The following is an 18,963-nucleotide window of genomic DNA, read 5'->3' on the forward strand; positions in this document are numbered from 1 at the left end:
CGATACGCTTGGTATTCGGCCACCGGAAGACGATGGTGAGGCCGACCTCGCTCTTTAGACGTGCGACCGCTGTCGGCCGCAACTGAAACTGCATGGGTCTTCCCGTCGTCAGGCAACTCGTGCGCAGAATCGGACGTCGTATGCTTGGAACTATTCGAAACATACAGGCACAAAGAAAGGGCAACCACATGGAACGTATTTTACGCATATCTTTGGCGAGGTGGCGTCAAGAGTCACTGCTTTTATTTAAGTATACTCTATGACTACGCTGTTATAACTTAAATGCGTGCCCTGGCGTATGAGCGTCTAGCCGGTCAACAGGTAAACATGTGCCGCATATTAACCCCCGTATGCAGAGATGCAACTTAAGTCGAAGCACATGCTTGACTTGATCCGAGTGACGCCTATCGGGAACGCGCCGAAGGAAACGCAGTGAGCGTCTTTGGGCACGTTAACGCCAGGCGTCATCTAAATGAAGTCAAGCATGTGCTTCGACCTAAGTTGCATCTCTGCATACGGGGGTAAGCCTGCCATTACAGCGCGCTCTTAGCGCTGCCCCCTATCTTGCCGCGTGATCATATATGCGTACTGTTCGTTGTTTCGCCACATCGTCATAAAAGTTGATATGAACTCTTGTAACCCAGTTGCACGGTCATGCTAACTGCTGACAAACTGCCCCTCGCTTACGGGCCACAGAAGTTACGAACAGTTACTAGGTTAACCTAAGCGCATCTATACAAACGGCGTCCCTTTTTTGTTAGAGTAACTGCGGTTAAACATTTTACGCAACATCGAGCAATTGCTCTAGGCCGTAAATGAGCGTTTCGAGTAACTGCGCTAACAGACGCGTTAGAAAAGCCCCGTAAGCCTTTCATCTGCCTGAATACTAGTGTTAACCAAAAGATTTTCTACTACCGAACAGTGATGAGTAATCTGAATAGGAAGAAACAGCATCAAGATGGGACAGAAGGGACAACAAAATAGAGAGAGAGAGAGAGAGAGAGAGAGAGAGAGAGAGAGAGAGATAAGAGCAAAGGAAAGACAGTGAGGCTAACCAGAGTATATGCCCGGTTTGCTATACTGTACTTCGTAAGAGAAAATGCGTACGAAAGATGAGATAAAGATAATGAATGAAAGGACAACCATAACAACGTGCTGGCGTTTTGTAATTCAAATCCCGTTATCATGTCGTTCTTGCCCGCTACGATATTATCACCGACGTAGGCAACCTGTCAGATATTTAAGGGTGGAAAGCTAACAGAGAGCTGGTGATTGGTAATAAGAGAGAAAGGTCAACTACATAAGTAGGGGTTGGATTCGCTGACAGCCCAAACAAGTGCGAAGCGCGTGTGCTCGCTAATAAAATAATTGCGTTCAAAAGGAAAGAGGAGGCCACTTGTGTACGCGTTAACTCGATCATGGCCACGCTGACACTGGGCTAAAACAGCGCCAATTCCATGGGCACTCGCTTTAGTGATGCTGGCAAAAATTAGCGGAGTGGTGTGCGGCGCGATAGGGCATGAGAAGACAAAAGCGTAAGCGGTACCCCAAGAAAAGGGAGTGCCTTTCTTGAGGATACCAGTGAGAGGAGAGGCAATGTACGCAAAGTTTCTCATATATCGGGGGAAGCAAGAGCTCACGCCCACAAAGCTTCGGTCCTCCTGGGTACACGTTGGTGCAGGAAAATCGAGGATCGCACGAAGTTAGGCGGGATCGGGGTGGACTTGAAAAGGTGGCAGCGCCTTTCAATTCAAGAGCAACATAGTGCTGCCATGTTCCAGATTCAGAGACCATCCTCCTTAGTTGTCAATCAACCTTGCGCGTTGTCGCACTAAAATAAATAGGCGCGTCCATAACTTGCATGGCTTCAATGGCTTTCACGCTGCCAAGACATTCCCCTCGCAGCAGCATCACAGTGCGTAGGGACGGGTTGGCTAACAAAGATAGCGCTGGGTCCCTCAGTGACTTCTACGGTCGCGAAAGGTAGCAGTAGACCTTTTCGGGTGCAAAAGCGGTCGGATGAAGAAAGTAGTGCAGCGGTGTTGGAGAGGTTGCTGCCGCGGCCGACTCTGAGCGAAACGTGGGCTTACGACTGTTTGTAACCTAGGTGCTCAGTGCTTCTTGGATCATCTGGCCGGCAACATTTGTCGAGGAATTCATTCAAGATGCCACGCCTGCAGGCCACCTACGGTGCTGTGACGACGGCGAAGTTAACATAGCAGGACAAGATTTTCCAGTCACTTTAGACCACACTGCTTCATCCATCTGGCAATCTGGTACATCGTCAACGAGCGTATTTAAACACCCACCGCCTACAGTTGCATTTGGGACCGACACTAAGTGGAGCATGGGCTTACGACTGTTAGTAACCCAGGTTAGTCACTCGGACAATCCCTGGCGCTATTAATGTTCTGATCGTTTTCTGTTTATGGTGTCGTGCCCCGTTGACATTGATATTCGACAATTTTCGAAAAAACGTGCTCACTGGGTGTTTATATTGGATCTGTCGTACTGTTTGTTTGCGTGCGCTGCTACTGTTATCAGGCGATGTAGAAGTCAATCCTGGCTCTAGGAGAGCCCACTCTAGCTCTCAGACTTCAGAGAAATTTCAGCCTTTCTCAAGACGCTTCAGCGAATCGAACAAGGACAGTGAGAGTTACTACTGGTAATTAGGACATCGCTGCAATGGCAGACCAGTGTTGACGCAAAACTGGAAAAACTTCATGAGATAATAACAGACCTTGAGCAATCCTTGCCAAGTGCCGATAATGCTGGTCTTTCTCGAGATTCATGTCATGGTGATGCCATATCGCAAATGTCGCAGGGTACCGCAATCTTGAAGGTGGCGGCAGACGATGCTGGCAGTCGGTCACGGCGCATAATCGTATTTTTTTTCTCTTTGCCTGACAGAAAGACAGAAAGCTCGGCTGAATCTGAGAAATAGGTCATTTCTGTGTGCTCAGAGCATTGGACATAACTCTGGAAAAATGCCAAAGTGCACGCAGGATTGGTCGTTCTCAGGCCAATAAGAACCGTCGAGTACTAGTTAGGTTCTGTCACTTTAAAGACAAAAGTTATAGTCTTGCTTCAGGGAGTAAACTTAAATCCACCGATTATGCTGTATGAGTGGATTTTTCGTTGCGAATTCGGCAGGCCCGTAAAAAGCTTTTTGAATATGCTAAGCCGAAAAAGATGTTTTTCCTACAAGATCCGACATAATAAACTGTTACTTGATGACCGCTGTTTCGTTTGAGGCAGTATCTGACAGCGCACTTCAGTCGAAGCGATAACTATATGATTGCACAAATGAAGCAGCTGGGTACAGGCACAGGAATGGTTGTCGATCTATATCTAGCCAAGCGGCTAGTCTCGCAGAACTAAACGTTTTGCTGATAAAAATAAAAGCGACGCACTAGCAAGTATTATTCCCTCGTCGAATGCCAAAGTTGTTATCGGCACTGAATCTTGGTTGGATGAAGGTGTCTAGTGGAAAAGTGTTTTCATCTGGATTTGAAGCATACAGGAAGGACAAAGACGCGGTCACCACAGCGGTGTTTTCATCTTAGTCGATAAGATATTTTCAAGCGTTCTTATTGATAAGCGAAATGATGAATGTGAATGTGCCTAGTGGAAACTTATACTAGACAATAGTGAACATATTGCATTTGGCTCATTTTATCATAGTCCAAGGGATGGCACCATTGAACCATTACAATCGTTTTCGAACATGATGCAGTGCTGTGACTGTGACTTTTTACATGGAGGAGCTTTCAGCATGTCCCATGTGTGACGGGTTGACAATCTTCCCGTTTCTAGCTGCCGCTGTGCATTATCACTTGAATTTAACAATATAATCACTACAAAAGGTCTCTACCATTAGGTTGATTTCTCAACACGGCAGCACGGAAATAAAGCTTCCAAACTTGATTTACTTTTATGCGAAGCATATTACGAGAGCTCAACCCAGCTCCTCAGGCGCGGCGGTGTCGCCTTCAATACTACGTGACACCGTGACGTCACGACAGAGGAGAAACGAGGCTCCAACTCGCGCCGTCGCTCGCGGCGTCGCGGCGGTATATAAGCAGCTTAGCTTGCCTCTGCTAGACACTCACGAGGTGAGATGCCTCCTGGAGACAGAGCTGCTCGTTGGAATGAGAAGCGAAGGTTGCGGCGTGCAGAGACTGATTTTCTAGGTGGCTTTGGCTCAACTCTTGCAAGATGGGCTGGGTGGGAATCGAACCAGGGTCTTCGGAGTGTGAGACGGAGACGCTACCACTGAGCCACGAGTTTTTTTTTTTCTTTATTGCCGACTTCAACACGTCAGTTTACAAAATCAGTCCGCGCGAAGAACACAACACGTATGTTAAAAATACGTCACCCTCACTTGGGGTTACGTGGTGAGATTAAAATTCACGCATGTGTAGCAAAGCTTCCATTCTTGGAAGCCACTCAGGCACTGGGTCTTGTATCTTGTATCCTTCAATAGCTCTGCTAACAGATTCACAAAAATACTGTCTTATGGGCCTGGCATCAATGTCTGCGTGGCTGACCGCCATCCTGGATCGCCAAATACTGTGCAGGCCCAATATCATAATCATGTCAAAAGGAATCCCGTCTTCACTCTCGACGGGCAGAAATCTAATTCCGAAAGCATCAACCGGTAAGTCTTTTTTAATCGTGCGTTGGAGAATGTCCCAAAAGAAAAGGGCTCCCCAACAATCTCAGAAAACATGTTCGATAGTTTCCGGCTTCCGGCATATGAAACAATGATTTCCCCAAGGCACAAAGAAACCCTTCGCTTCCAAATACGTCTTGACTTCAAGAGTGTTCGTATGGAGCTTAAAGAAGAAACTTTTAACTCCGCCTGGTACAGTCATTCTTTTCACACGTTTTAGAACTGACTGCCATGGACCTGCACAGTACAACGACCTGTACAACGGTACCGGAAGAAAGACCTCACACAGGTCCTTATAAAGTTTCTTTCGCGACACCACTGACAAATATTCAAACGAAAATCGCACTTGCAAGACGCGACATGCCATGTACACCTCTTTAAGGAAGCCAAAAATGCTCCCTTGCATACTCTCCGAACTAACAACCAAATTTGGCAAAACCCTGCCCAACCTAACCTGACACACAGTTCGCAAAAAGGGGTCATTCGTGTCACGAAAAAACATAAATCGGTTAACCAACTGGCGCAGATATAGGTGGGCCAAACCTAGTCCTCCAGAGCGGACGCGGTGAAACAGATTGGTGCATCGTGTCCGCTCCCAAGTGCTTCCCCACACAAAAACCGCAAATACACGGTGCAGCTTCTGCACATTGACGCGAGAACAATGAATTGCTTGCAAGACATACCACAGCTTGGTTACAAAAAAAAGGTTACAAATTGTGGCACGCGCGAAAATAGACCAGCTGAAGCCTTTGAGCCTGTCGGCCTTCTCACGCATTTCAGCAACTTGGCATTTCCAATATGGCTCACTGTCGCGATAATTCTCCAGCGGCACTCCTAAATATTTTACTGGGGTTGCTGTCCAAGTCATGTTTGCGAAATTCGTTGGGGTTAAGGGCCAGTCGCCGTGCCAGAACCCCAAACACTTAGCCCAGTTCACAGCACTCCCGCTCACAGAACAAAAGTCTTTCACAATTTGAACCACAACACGAACGCTTTCGTAGTCAGCACAGAATACGGCAATGTCATCAGCATACGCGAGAATGCGGACCTCCGCCGCATGCAAACGAAAACCATGAACGCTGTTGCTTTCAATAACGCTCAAACAAAAAGGTTCAATATACAAACAAAAAAGCAATGGTGACAGGGGGCAACCCTGACGCACAGAGCGTTGCACTTGGATGCGCGCTCCCACCCCCTTATTTACTAACAACCGCGTCGTGCATCCTCTGTACGCCATGGTTACGCCTTGGCAGATGACTGATCCAACATTAACGTGCTCTAAAACAGAGAACAAGAGGTCATGCGGCACCCTGTCGAAGGCTTTCTCTAAATCGAGCTGGAGCATTGCGATGCTTTCATGCAAAGCATCGCAACACTCGAGCACGGACCGGGCTGTGTGTATGTTGGTATATATGGTGCGACCTTTGATACCACAGGTCTGATGTGGTCCCACTAATTCTTGCATCACGGCTTGGAGTCTTTTAGCCAGAATTTTCATGAAGATCTTGTAGTCTACATTAGTCAGGGATATGGGTCGGTAAGCGGTAACCTGTCGCAGTCTAGCTTCATCTTCGCTTTTTGGTATTAAAATTGTATGGGATGTTAAAAAAATGGCTGTGGCTTAGGTAAGGTTAAGCCCAGGATGCGAAGCATACTAGCCTTTATTTTAGTTGTTGAACCACTGTTTAGCCTGGTGAACTGCTGTTGCTTGGCTATATTTGGTTCGGCTAGACGAAGAAACAACTCATGCATTACTTCTTCGCCTTCAAGAGTGGAACGCGACAGCGTTCCCGTCGACCCGCCAAGGGGTGTAAGACAATGGGCTACAGGGCAGCGACTACGCGCCCCGCATTGGACGCGGTGAGCGTCGAGCAAAGCAGCGTTCGGCGCGGCAACGAAATGTGCGCCTGAGCAAGAGACGCACGCCTTAGAAACAGCGCGTTTCTAAGGCAACACCGCATTCACTAGAGGCGCTTTTGTACCGCTTTGAAGCGTTGTACTCGTGGCTCAGTGGTAGCGTCTCCGTCCCACACTCCGGAGACCCTGGTTCGATTCCCACCCAGCCCGTCTTGCAAGAGTTGAGCCAAAGCCACTTCTCTGTCGTGACGTCACGGTGTCACGTGATTTCATGGTCACCGCCGCGCCTGAGGAGTTGGGTTGAGCCCTCGTAATATGCTTCGCATAAAATGAAGGAGGAAGCATATCCTTGTCATAAGCCGCATTAAACAGTGTAGCCAAAACCGGTGCTAAATCATCTTTGAATGCCTTATAAAGCGGTGCTACTAGCCCGTCTGGTCCTGGGGACTTTCCCGGGTTGAGGTCTTCTATGGCTTTCCGCACTTCTTCTGTTGAAATGGGCAGTTCTAGCCGCTCTTTCGTATCATCACTAAGCCGCGGCATTAAAGAGAGGAAACGGGTCTTGAAGTCTTCGGTTCTTACTTTGGTGTAACCAAAGAGCCCGCTGTAGTATTCATAAAAGGCCCTTTCTATATTTCCTTTGTCTACGTAGATTACACCGTTCCACTCTATTTTTGGTATGTCATTCTTGCGGGCGTGCCTTTTTTCCAAGCCGAGAGCACGTTTTGTGGGCATTTCGCCCGCTATCAGCCGCTGTGCCCTCGCCCTCACGATCGCTCCTCGATATCGCTCCGTATCTATTGCCTCTAGTTTCTGCTTGACGGTGCGCATTTCTTCGGTGCAAGTGCCTGGCTGCTTTCCTTCTTGCATTATCAAAAACTTTAGGTCATCTCTCAGCGTGTTTTCCTGCAGCCTTTGCTTTTGCTTTATAGCGCACGATCGTTCAATTGCCATCATTTTCATTGCCTGCTTAAATCTTTCCCACTTCGCTCCCAGAAGTTCGTTGTCCGCCATTGGCAGTTCGTGTATCGCCGACGTAACGCGATCCACGAAGATATCATCGTTTAGAAGCTTCTCATTAAGTTTCCAGTTTTCCCACACAAATTTGCTTTTCGTTCCTTTTCTTTTACCTACATGGAAGACAACAAGACAATGGTCACTGAACGGCACTGGTTGTACGCTGTATTCGCCGCAGTACGGTATCAGTTCAACAGATACGTACGCCCGATCCAGACGCGCGTGACTCGTTCCTTGGTAATGGGTAAACCGAACGCCAGAACCACATCCGAGACAATCACCAACATCCTCTAGATGACAGCGATCAATTATGTCACTTAAACAGGCTGTACTCGCGTCTCGGTAGGGCGTCGCACTGGTTTTGTCGCGTGCCATGCTTACGCAGTTGAAATCGCCAAGTAAGACAAGCAGACGGTCTGTGTCACAATGGTTGCCGACTGTCTCGAAAAGGTTTCGCCTCTCTTCCGTGTTAGTGTGTGCGTAAATACAGATAATACGCAATTCCACACCAGCAAGTGTGATGTCACAGACAATCCATCGACCGAAAACGCAAGTCTCAACTCTTTCCACAATCGCTCCCAGAGACTGGCGAATCAACAGCATGCAACCTGCCGAGGTACCCACGGCATGAGACACGCAAACATCATACCGACTACTGAACGAGAGCACCATTCTGTCGGTCTGGTCTTGACTCTCGATTTTGGTCTCTTGTATCGCTACAATATCCAATTCCTGCTCAGTCACGAGTCTCAGCAGCTGATTTTGCCTCCTCCTGGATGAAAGACCCCTGACATTAAGCGTGGCTACTACGAGGTGTCTTTCAAATGCCGCCATCGTTAAGCAAGACCAGGCCGCCAGTACGGCGCTTACCTTCATGCGCACAACGCCGCGCCGTGTAGTGCCGTCCCTCCATTATTAGGTCTTCGGGTTGTCGTCGCGAGGAAGCGACGACGATCGTTGCCCGCTGGTGACACGCTGCTTTTTCCCTTCACCTACGCCCCACTGACGGTCTAGGAGACGCAGTCGTTGCTCCTGGCTCATTGCACTGACATCGTCGTGGCGTCGTTTCGCAGCCGCAGGGTCAGACTCCATGGGTTCCTCGTTGCTTTTTTCAGAAGGGCGTGGAATATCTTGCGGTGAATTGGTATCCATGCTCGTGGTTGCCGACTTGGGGGTGCTGGGCGCTAACTCACGAGTCCCTGGCATGGCGCCTTCCTGTTCATCGCTCAGCGCTGCGGCCGTTGGGCTCTCGACCACTGGGTTGGAGGCAGCTTGCTCAGCTTCATCCTCGTCCATGTGCAGCTCACTATTATCGCCGAATGTTCCTCGAGTCGCGGCGCGGGCGTATGACTTCGTGCATTCAGCCTCTTCATGCCCGAAGGCGTGGCACTCGCTGCACTTGGGCACCTTGCAGTCCCGCCTAATGTGGCCTGTGTTGCGGCAGCGGAGACATATCGGCGCACGCCCGGGCACGACGACTAATACTGTACCGTTCCCGATACGCAGCTGATGGGGTATGCGCTCGAGGCTTGCACCTTCTCGAAGAACCAGCCGCACATAACGAGTAGTCGAGTCGGCGTTTTCAAACCCGCCGGTCTTCCATCTATCGCTCGAAACTTCTTTCACTTCGCCGTACTCGGCGAACGCCCGCCTCAGAGTTTCGTTGCTGACGTTGAAGGCACACCAATGCACCTTCAGCCGCACTTCCTGCCTTTCAGGGTCAAAGACAACGCAAGTCTTCCCTTTAACAACAATATGCCCGATGTCGAGCAACTTTTTCTTGGCTTCTTCACTACGGAAGTTGACTAACCAGACGTGCGACATCTGGTACGCTCCGATACCGCCCACCTGTTCAATGACGCCGGCTTCTTTCATCGGCTGGCGGAAATCTTCTATCCTGTAAGGCCTTCCAGCGGTGTCGCAGTGAAGAACAACCATTGTTTTCAGTCCTTCTCCGGTTGGCAGCGGCGGCAGTACAATCCTGTAATCTTTCAGGCCGTCCAAAAACGATGTTCCGCGGCCAGAATCGGCCGTTATCACAGCTCGCGAAGAGCCAGCCATCCTGCGTCCTTTCACGACCGTGGCCGGAAGCAGAATGTACTGAGCCACGAGTACGATGCTTCAAAGTGGTACAAAAGCGCCTCTAGTGAATGCGGTGTTGCCTTAGAAACGAGCTGTTTCTAAGGCTCAGGCGTGCGTCGCTTGCTCAGGATCACATTTCGTTACCGCGCCGAACGCTGCGTTGCTCGACGCTCACCGCGTCCAATGCGGGGCGCGTAGTCGCTGCACCGTAGCCCCTTACAGCCCTTGGCGGGTCGACGGGAACGCTGTCGCGTTCCACTCTTGAAGGCGAAGCAGAGTAACGCATGAGTTGTTTCTTCGTCTAGCCGAACCAAATATAGCCAAGCAACAGCAGTTCACCAGGCTAAACAGTGGTTCAACAACTAAAATAAAGGCTAGTATGCTTCGCATCCTGGGCTTAACCTTAGCTAAGCCACAGCCATTTTTTTTTCTAACTACAATAATATGGTGAAATCTGTCTTAGCGCTCCATTGTATCAACGATCATCACGCCGTTCTGGTGCGAATGTCGTGCACGAACCCTTGTACGATAGCTACTCCTCCTAGAAAAGTGTATCTTTTCTACAGAGGGAATTACGACTGGATAATTGTTTACTACTTCAAATAATTTCTGACCGCTCGTACATTTACCAGTGTTGGTTCCTTGTGACAGATCTTTAAAAAAGCGCTACAGGCAGTCATAGAGAAACATGTTCCATATAATATATTCACTGGCATAAACAGGCGACACAAGCCGTGGCTCACCAAACACATTAAACGTCTACTAAACCGCAGATCTCGGATAGTTAGCAGGTATAACAGAGAGAGAGAGAGACAAAAACAACTTTATTGATCCATAATGAAATGGAGCGCGTCAAACGCCTGATGGGGTGGCTCCTTCTTCACTGGTTCCATATGCTTCCTGGGCCGTCTGGCCCCTGGGGATATGTCGGAGCTGGTCTTCCAGGGCGGGTCTGAATAGCAATATCTCCCATCGCTCCTAACCGGGGGGTATAGTAGGGGAGTTAGTTGTGGGTACAGGGGGAGGGGGGTGGTCCTTGGAGAAATTGAACTCTTCTATGACGGCCGCAGGTATAATAGAAGTAAGAATACCGAATTACTTACTAAAACAGAACAACTACGGACGGAAATAAATTTAGAAATAAAGAAAGTCAAGGATACATTTTACTCTATCCTGAGTTATAAACTTAAGCGCAACCCAAAGAAGCTGTGCAAGTTTGTTAAACAAAATGGCTAAGATGAATGTACCATTCCCTCCTTAACTGTTGGAAATGATTACGTAACTGACGAATTAGAAGAAGCCCGATGCTTCAATAATTACTTCGGGTCCATTTTCTCTACACCCACGCATAATCCTGTTTTAGAGCCAATTAGCTATAGTTTGCCGAGTGTGCCAAACGTATCTGTATCTCACGATGGAGTAATCAAACTACTGTCTGAATTAAAGTCATATTCTGCTACTGACCCTTATGGTATTCCATGCGTTGTTAAACGCTTGCATACGTATGGTCGCAAAATTTTTGTTGTCGTATTTGCACTGTCACTGTCATCGAAATACCTACCATCAGATTGGAAAACAGCTAGCGTAGTCCCAGTTTATAAAATGGCCTTCGGAACTTGGCTTCCGATTATAGACCCATCTCATGGACTGGTATAGGCTGCAAGACATTGGACCACATAATATATTCCAGCATTATTCATCACTTAACGGAAAACAATTTCCTCACTTCTAATCAGCATGGTTTCATGGCCGGACTCTCCTGCGTGACTCAACTGATTGAATTTTTCCACGACCTCTTCTATTCATTTGACTCCGGCACATATATAGACTGCATCACGTTAGATTTAAGAAAGGCTTTTGATACAGTTCCACATTCTTTACTTATTCTGAAACTATCTTACCTTGGCCTGCCACCATGCATTCTTAAATGGCTAGAAGTGTATTTGACAAACGGATACCAAAGAGTAGTAATTAACGGATCAGATTCAGATTCAGTGTTAGTATCATCGGGCGTCCCACAGGAGTCCATGCTGGGACACTTCTGTTTTTGGTATATATTAATGAAATAGGCTTAGACATTACATCCAAGATTAGATTATATGCCGATGACTGCCTGATTTATAGGGACATTAACAATCACGTAGACACCACTACCTTACAGGCAGATCTCGGAAGAGGAGGAGGAGGAGGAGGAAAAACTTTATTCTGGTCCTGTACAAGGTGTTGCCACCTGCCTGGCTAGTCCCATGTTTGGACCGGGAGGTCAAGCCTCCTAGGCCTATCATGGGCGTACTCGACTGCCAGGACTTGAGGGATTTATTCGTGGGATCTAATCATTCATAAAAACCGATTTTGGAAAATGACAAGGCCGAGCGACCCACACTCCCAGAGCATATGTGCAAGCGTGGATATCTCCTTTCTGCATGCTTTGCATATATGTTCATGTCTGCAATGGGATACCATTCCATCATTTGTGCAGGTGAATAACAAGACTGTGTTTGTAATTGCCTAAACTTGTGCTCTGTTTAGCTAATAGTGAGCCTATATGATAGCCTATGGCTTAAATGATAACACTTAAAAATATGCCGTATACGGCGCCACGAAGCTATTTGGTTGAGATCTGCCTGTACTACATGAGAAGGAGGGAGTTTGTACAGGCAGATCTCAACCAAAGAGCTTGGTGGTGCCTTAAATGGCATATGACTTCAAATATTTCTGAGTGTTATCATGTCTGGTTTTCTTGAAAGCGCGAAGCTATAGGGCAATTTACTATTCAAATGGTCAACAAATAGAAATAACTGAGGAAGCGAAATACCTAGGAGTTACGTTTTCATTGAACCTAACTTGGGACAGCCATATAAAGTACTTAACCGTAAAAGTTAGCCGCATGCTTAACGTTTTGAGAAGAAAATTGAGGAAAGTATCGCGTGAAGTCAGAGGATTTATATTTTTCTGATGTTCGCCCTATCTTGGAATATGCTTCTGTAGTATGTGGGACTCTGAGTCTGTAACTCTTGCTAGTAAGTTATAAGCTACCCAAAATAATGCAGCACGTTTTCTAATGAACTCATATCAAATTAACACTAGCGTCACCACACTAAAAACATGCAAATTGGGACATGCTTAGTATCCGCCGTACTGTATCTAGGTGTTCACTATTAAATCAAATTGATCGCGACAATTCCGTTATCAACCGATGCGTTTTCTTAGAACCACCTATTTACGTATCACGAAGACATGACCATACCAAAAAAATACGCAAATCTTCTTGCCGAACAAAAGTATTTCAGTCTTCTTTCTGTCCCCGATGCACTAATTAATTAATTAATTTATTTATTTATTCATTCATACTGTCGATCCAATCAGGGATCATAACAGGAAGGGCATACATAGTTATCTTGTAATGTAACAATAATAATTTGCGCCATATTAAGATTACGCACAATAGACATGCAATTAGCAAAGGCAAACAATATATATATATATAGTAGGCAGAAAATGAGCCGCATATTTGTGATAGCGCATAGCAGTTATCCTGCCTTGTAGAAACTAAACTCTTGGTGTGTTTCTTGGTGTCTTCACCTTTCAACCATCATCCCGCCTACAGCAATGCTCTCGGGTGATTTGTAGTATCATAATAAATAAATAAATAAATAGACGGACACAACCGTTGACGAGTTCGGGGGTACTGTGGTGTTGTCTTTGACGAGTAGCTTGTTCGAAGTCGAAGGACTATCAGCCAGCGTCAAGTCTGACGACGGCGAGAGTTCTATTTCGGCGCGTACGCAATACAATACGGCATTGTGGCGGGGGAGAAAATCCCAGCCCAAGATGAGGTCATGCGAGCATGAGGAAATGATGATGAATTCGAAGGCGTATAGAACGTCCGCAATGACAACACGAGCGGTGCACGCTGCTATGGGGTGCATACGCTGGGCGCTGGCTGTACGTAGGGATAATCCAGAAAGTGGCGTCGTGACTTTTCGATGCAAACGGCTAAGTTGCGCGGTCATAATGGATACGGTGGCTCCTGTGTCCACAAACGCAGGATGCGTGAACAACGTCCAAAAACACGTCTATTACATTCGATAGGCTTCGTTGAAGGCTTTCAGATTTCGATAGCGTCGCAGCCCGTGCCTCATGGACAGCGACGACGAGTTTTCCTCCTCGCGAACGAAGGGACGAGGCCGCATCGGCGATAGTGAGCGACGACGTGGAGAAGGCGAACGGCGAGTGGTGTGCCACGGGCGTACGGCCGGTGACGATTCAGAAGGCGGGTCAAGGCGGGGAGAACCGACAAGGCGACTTGTCGGGTATGATGCGGCGCTAGAAGGCGAAGGCACCACGCGATCGCAAAAGCGTGCCACGTGGCCGGCGAAGCCGCATGCAAAGCAGATGTGCCGATTGTCCGAAGTGTGCAACCTATTCGCTGTGGCAGGTCCCATCCATGGCACAGGAGGAGTTGTACGGCGTGGCTGGCAGAATGGTTGCGCGGCGGTCTGCGGTCGGGGTCTAGACACGACGTTGGCGTAACTGAGAGACGCACACTGCGGAAGTGTCTGCATGGGGCCAGGCGACGACATCGGCGTAGCTGAGTGGTGAAGGAGCACGGATATGCGGGGGCCGGTTGACAACATCTGCGGAGCTGAGAAGTGCAACCGCAGGAACATTTTGGTGGAGCTCAGGCAAAGCCACGATCATCTCCTTCTCAATGGCGCGGTGGAGGGGAGGCACAAAATGCGAGGAAGGCTCCTGCATATGCTGCGGCTAGGCAATGATTGTTGGCGGGCAACCTCCTCCCGGACGAACGCCTTCATTTGCTCGAGCAACGCAGACTGGCCCGAAATTGTAGCCAAACCGGCGAGGTTTTCATCGCGCGATGAAGAGCGATGGGTCAACGACCGCTGCCACCGTAACTCTTCATAGCTTGTGCACAATGAGATGATTTCGGCCAGGGAGCGAGGATTCTTGGTGAGTAACATGTTGAAGGCGTCGTCTTTCGTTCCTTTCAGTACATGACTGATCTGCACAGACTCCACCATGGTCGATTTCGCTTTCTTGTTTAGATCCAGTATGTCTTCAATGTAATTGGTGAATCATTCACACGGCTGCTGAGAGCGCGCCCGCAAATGCTGCTCGGCACACAGCTTACGAATAGCGGAGGGACCAAATACATCGGCAAGGGTGGTCTTGAAGAAGGACCAGGTCGGGAAATCTGTTTCGTGGTTGGTATACCATAGGCTGGCGACACCCGCGAGGTACGACAGCGCATTGTTCAGTTTGGCTGGTTCGTCTCACTTGTTATGCGCGCTGACCCTCTCGCATGTGGTGAGCCAGTCCTCCACATCGGTGTCAGCCGCGCCACTGAAGATGGCAGGGTCGCGGTGGCGAGGAACACCAGGACATGCAGTTGGTGCAGGAGTAGGTGTTTGCTGGGAGACGTCCTGAGGTATTGATGACAAGGTATGGGATTGAAGTTCCAGTGTGGTAGGTTTGAGGGCACAGCACTCTCTACCTATTGTAGAAGCACCGCAGTGGCGACAGTTGAGGCAGAGCACGGACTCCGATGGCAAGGGGCATTAACGAGCAAAAGCGTTGAAGAGCACGACCCACTATATAATTCCAATCCTTCTCTACACTACAAACATTCACAAGCGCAACGGGCGCAACGAGTCGTCGTTACAGAGCTTGTCGGGGGAAACACGCGGCTTCCTATACAGCCCCATGTTGAAGTGGCGCAACCTGGTGACGTCTACAAAAGCATCCTGAGCCACAGGCCCTCCCTGGACACACCACCCTCTTCTAGTACACTGTAGCGCAACCATAGATGCATCTACGTTGCCAGGCAATCCATTTGTTTCACGCCGACTTGCATTAGGGAGATCTTCGTAGCTGTATTTGTCCCGACACCGACAGCTGGAGCCGCATTCACAATGCAGGCATAATATAACTTTAGGGGTTATCGCTTTCACTATAAAGTCGTTTAGCCAGAGGAAGCGTATATAACGAAAGAAATGGCGCCACACGTCGCAATTATTTTAATTTTGCAGAGTTCACGAGTGCATGGAAATGGTACCCGTTGCACCAGTGAAAAACGATTCAATGCGTCTTCCTTGTCTTATTCGTATTACGGCCAATTAGGATCGCCAATAATCTGTGACATTGGCTCCACGGCCGGAAATTCTCGGGACCTATACTACGTGTTCCACGCTTGAAAAACAACTTCACAGCCTCTATATGAACCGACGTTCTTTCAGTGGAATCCATTCTTTTGTGGTAATAAAGTTATTTACTTGTATTAATCATATTGCATAACGCAAAGGCTGCGCCTGCCCAGTACTGCGAAATAATTTAACCATATCTACGTGAGCTTTATTGTTTCATCAGCGTGCACTACGTGGAAAGAAGGTTGGTACCTCTAAAATTCTCGAGCGTAAGGGCCGCCAAAAAAGAAAGCTTCTGTTACGAAAATGCCACGAGTGGTTGGTTATCACCACTGTTAGGCCCTCGTCATCACGCCGATCGCTCAGAGAACCGGCGCTTCAGCGTCGCTTTCTTGAAAAACACAGTGCCAAAAGTTTCGTGTGCACTTTGATATATCGCAAACAACTAAGCGCACTATATCCAATTTGATGTGATGTTATCATCTGGACTGCGCGAAACATTTACGGGTAATTAGACTATTCCTGTAACATAGCGCTTAAACAGAAAAAAAAACGTCATCCATGCAGAGCATCCCAGGGCCGCTGGGATGCATACCGCCGCTCAATACCGTTTTTTCCATGGGGGTATTTCATTTCCTGTAAGCAAAAGGTTTGTCATAACCCCACAACCTTGTTTTCTAAAATTGTTTTACCATGTCGCAGTAAAGGTAGCATCACAAAATACAAAATTTATTTTTTTCACGTTAAGATTCGGCCTGAAGAGTAAGCCAGGAGGAACACCGTGCCTCGTCGTCGCAAAAAGGCATTGCATTGCCTGTAAGAAAAATGTTTGTCATAACTACATAACCTTGTTTTCTTTGTTCGCAAATTATTTTGCCATGTCACTGTAAAGGTAGCGTCAGAAAATATAAAATGTATTTTTTTGCGTTTAAGATTACGCCTGAGGAGTAAGCGATGACAAAGCCAGTAAGTGCCGCCGGGCCTCGTCGTCTTTTCCTCTGCCATACACACAAAATAATTGCATTTTATAACTTTATTTTCGTAGTTTATCGAATGGGTTTAACAAACTACATTAAAGGTAGCACACAGAGTGTTCAAAATTAGGCTTTATGGTTTTATTAGAATTAGGTATACGAAGACCACCTGTGCAAATATGTTATGCGGCCAGGGGGACACAAAGAGATTATAATTGTCGCTGTCAGCTGCCCTATTAACTAAAGTTGAATAATCAACTTCTTCTTGACTGCAGTAAGTGGGTATGTTTGTGTTGAAAAGCTAGAGGCAGTCGTGTTTGTACACTGTATCACTCGGAAGAATTCTAGTGTGCCTGTGCTTCGAGATATCTGACACCAAATTTTAATTGTTCGCATGATTACGCATGCAAGCAAGTTAGGATCGGTGCAAAGCTCCTCCCCGATGTGACGCGGCTGTTGCGTACGGCGTTTTGTCTGACAATGGAGTGGAGGCATTGGCAAAGATAACTGTACCCGTTGCCCTCTCGGCTGGCAAAATAAAAAATCGAAGAACCCGGAACCACTGTCTTAACACGCGACCACGCAGCCTGTAACGATGGCGGCAGCTGTAATGCCGAGATAATGGCCCGAGCGGAGAAGCCGGAGTGCAGGGAAGGTATTCTGTGAGAGTTCACTTAGTAGGCATGTCCATTTCGTCTGTTGTTGAAGTTCCGATTGGCTGGTATGGGCTGCGCATCCTCGGAAGCGAGGCGATCAGCACTTCAGCAGCCGATGAAATGGACATGTCTACTGGGTGAACTCTTAGAGAATACCTTCCGAGTGCGCTTGCGCAATGGGGACTAGACGAGCGGACATGCACCTTGCGTGGGCCACGCAAATAGACTGCTGATTTCCAAGTATTGTAAGCTTTATTGAAATCAAGAGCAACAACTGCATGGCACGCCGCGCTGTCTTATCTTGATTTCGCCAGCCGAGAGGGGAAGAGGAATATTTATCATCTTTGCCTATGCCTCCGCCCCGTTGTCACCGCACGCAACAGCTGTGCCACACCAGGGAGGAGCTTTGCGCCGATCATCACTCTCTTGCATGCGTAATCATGCAAACAACAACTGAAATTTGGAGTCGGATATCTTGGAGCACAGACACGCTAAAGGAATTCTTCCAACTGATACTGTGTAGAAGCACGACCGCCTCTAACTTTTCAACACAAACATAGCCATTTAATGCAGCGAACAAAAGGTTTCAATTTTTGCTAATTGGGCGGCTGACAGCGACAAGTATCATGTCACTTTGTCTCCCCCTGGACACATAACTTATTTGCACAAGTGGTTTTCGCGTGCCTCCCAGTCCCTAATTTTAAGAAAACCATAAAGCCTAATTTTGAACTTTCGGTATATGCCAAGAGCAAAGAAAGTTGGGAACGAGGTGAGTACCGCGCAACGAATGATGGAACGAAAAATGATATGTGTAACGCCAAGCTTTAAGAACGTAGCTCAGCAAGGTGGTTGTTTGGGCGAGTTCGTGCTGCATTTTGAATGTATGTCAGCGTGAGACAAAAAGGGGAATGTGTCTTGTCTTTCTTGCACTGACTTGCATTCAAAGGCTGATGGCAGCATGTATAAGAAGGCAAACCCAGGGAGTATATTTTCGTCGAAGCTAAGAGAACTTAATGGAGTGGGCCGCTGTTGACGAAGAGGGGGTGTCCTGAGCAATGTCATATTATAATGTGTAGAGCGTGTAACCAGTTGTCTGTTGCAAAAACAGTATGTACGCCAAGCGAAGGGAAACGTAATCGAAGATGACATACAATTGCGAGGTGTGACGAGATTAGCAACAGGCGTAAAATGGAGTCCGCTGGCGCAAGACAGGAGTTATTGGAAGAGAGAGGAGGGCAAGAAAGAATAAATTAAAGGCAGGGAGGTTCACCAGGACTGCGCCTGGTTGGCTACTCTGCACTTAGGGAAGGAGAAACAGGAGGGAAAGGTTAAGAGAAGGTATGGTCCGCTGTAGATATTGCTGACGTAGTAACAGTTAACTGCTTATCACACCGTCTGTTTTCAAAGGATGGGTAGTAGCACAAGAGGTGTTCTGTAGTCTTTTCGAGTCCGCAGGAACTGCACTAAGCTCTATCGGCCATTCCAATAAATATGAATATGCATTGGTGAATGCCACGCCTAGGCGTAAGCAAAACAGC

The 18,963-nt window shown here is 47.8% G+C and overlaps 1 protein-coding gene and 1 long non-coding RNA gene across 7 annotated transcripts in view; one reads left to right on the forward strand and one right to left on the reverse strand.

The window, feature by feature from the left end:
* The window catches only part of LOC135916647 (uncharacterized), a 465,480-nt gene that overhangs the window by 162,482 nt on the left and 284,035 nt on the right, over window positions 1-18,963 (forward strand). The window lies entirely within an intron of this gene.
* On the reverse strand, window positions 6,915-9,630 carry LOC135916627 (uncharacterized). The gene has a single exon (XM_065450044.2). The coding sequence runs from the start codon at window positions 9,608-9,610 to the stop codon at window positions 8,465-8,467; it is 1,146 nt and encodes a 381-aa protein (XP_065306116.1). The 5' UTR covers window positions 9,611-9,630; the 3' UTR covers window positions 6,915-8,464.

Source organism: Dermacentor albipictus, chromosome 5 (assembly GCF_038994185.2).
Source record: "Dermacentor albipictus isolate Rhodes 1998 colony chromosome 5, USDA_Dalb.pri_finalv2, whole genome shotgun sequence".
Taxonomy (NCBI): domain Eukaryota; kingdom Metazoa; phylum Arthropoda; class Arachnida; order Ixodida; family Ixodidae; genus Dermacentor; species Dermacentor albipictus.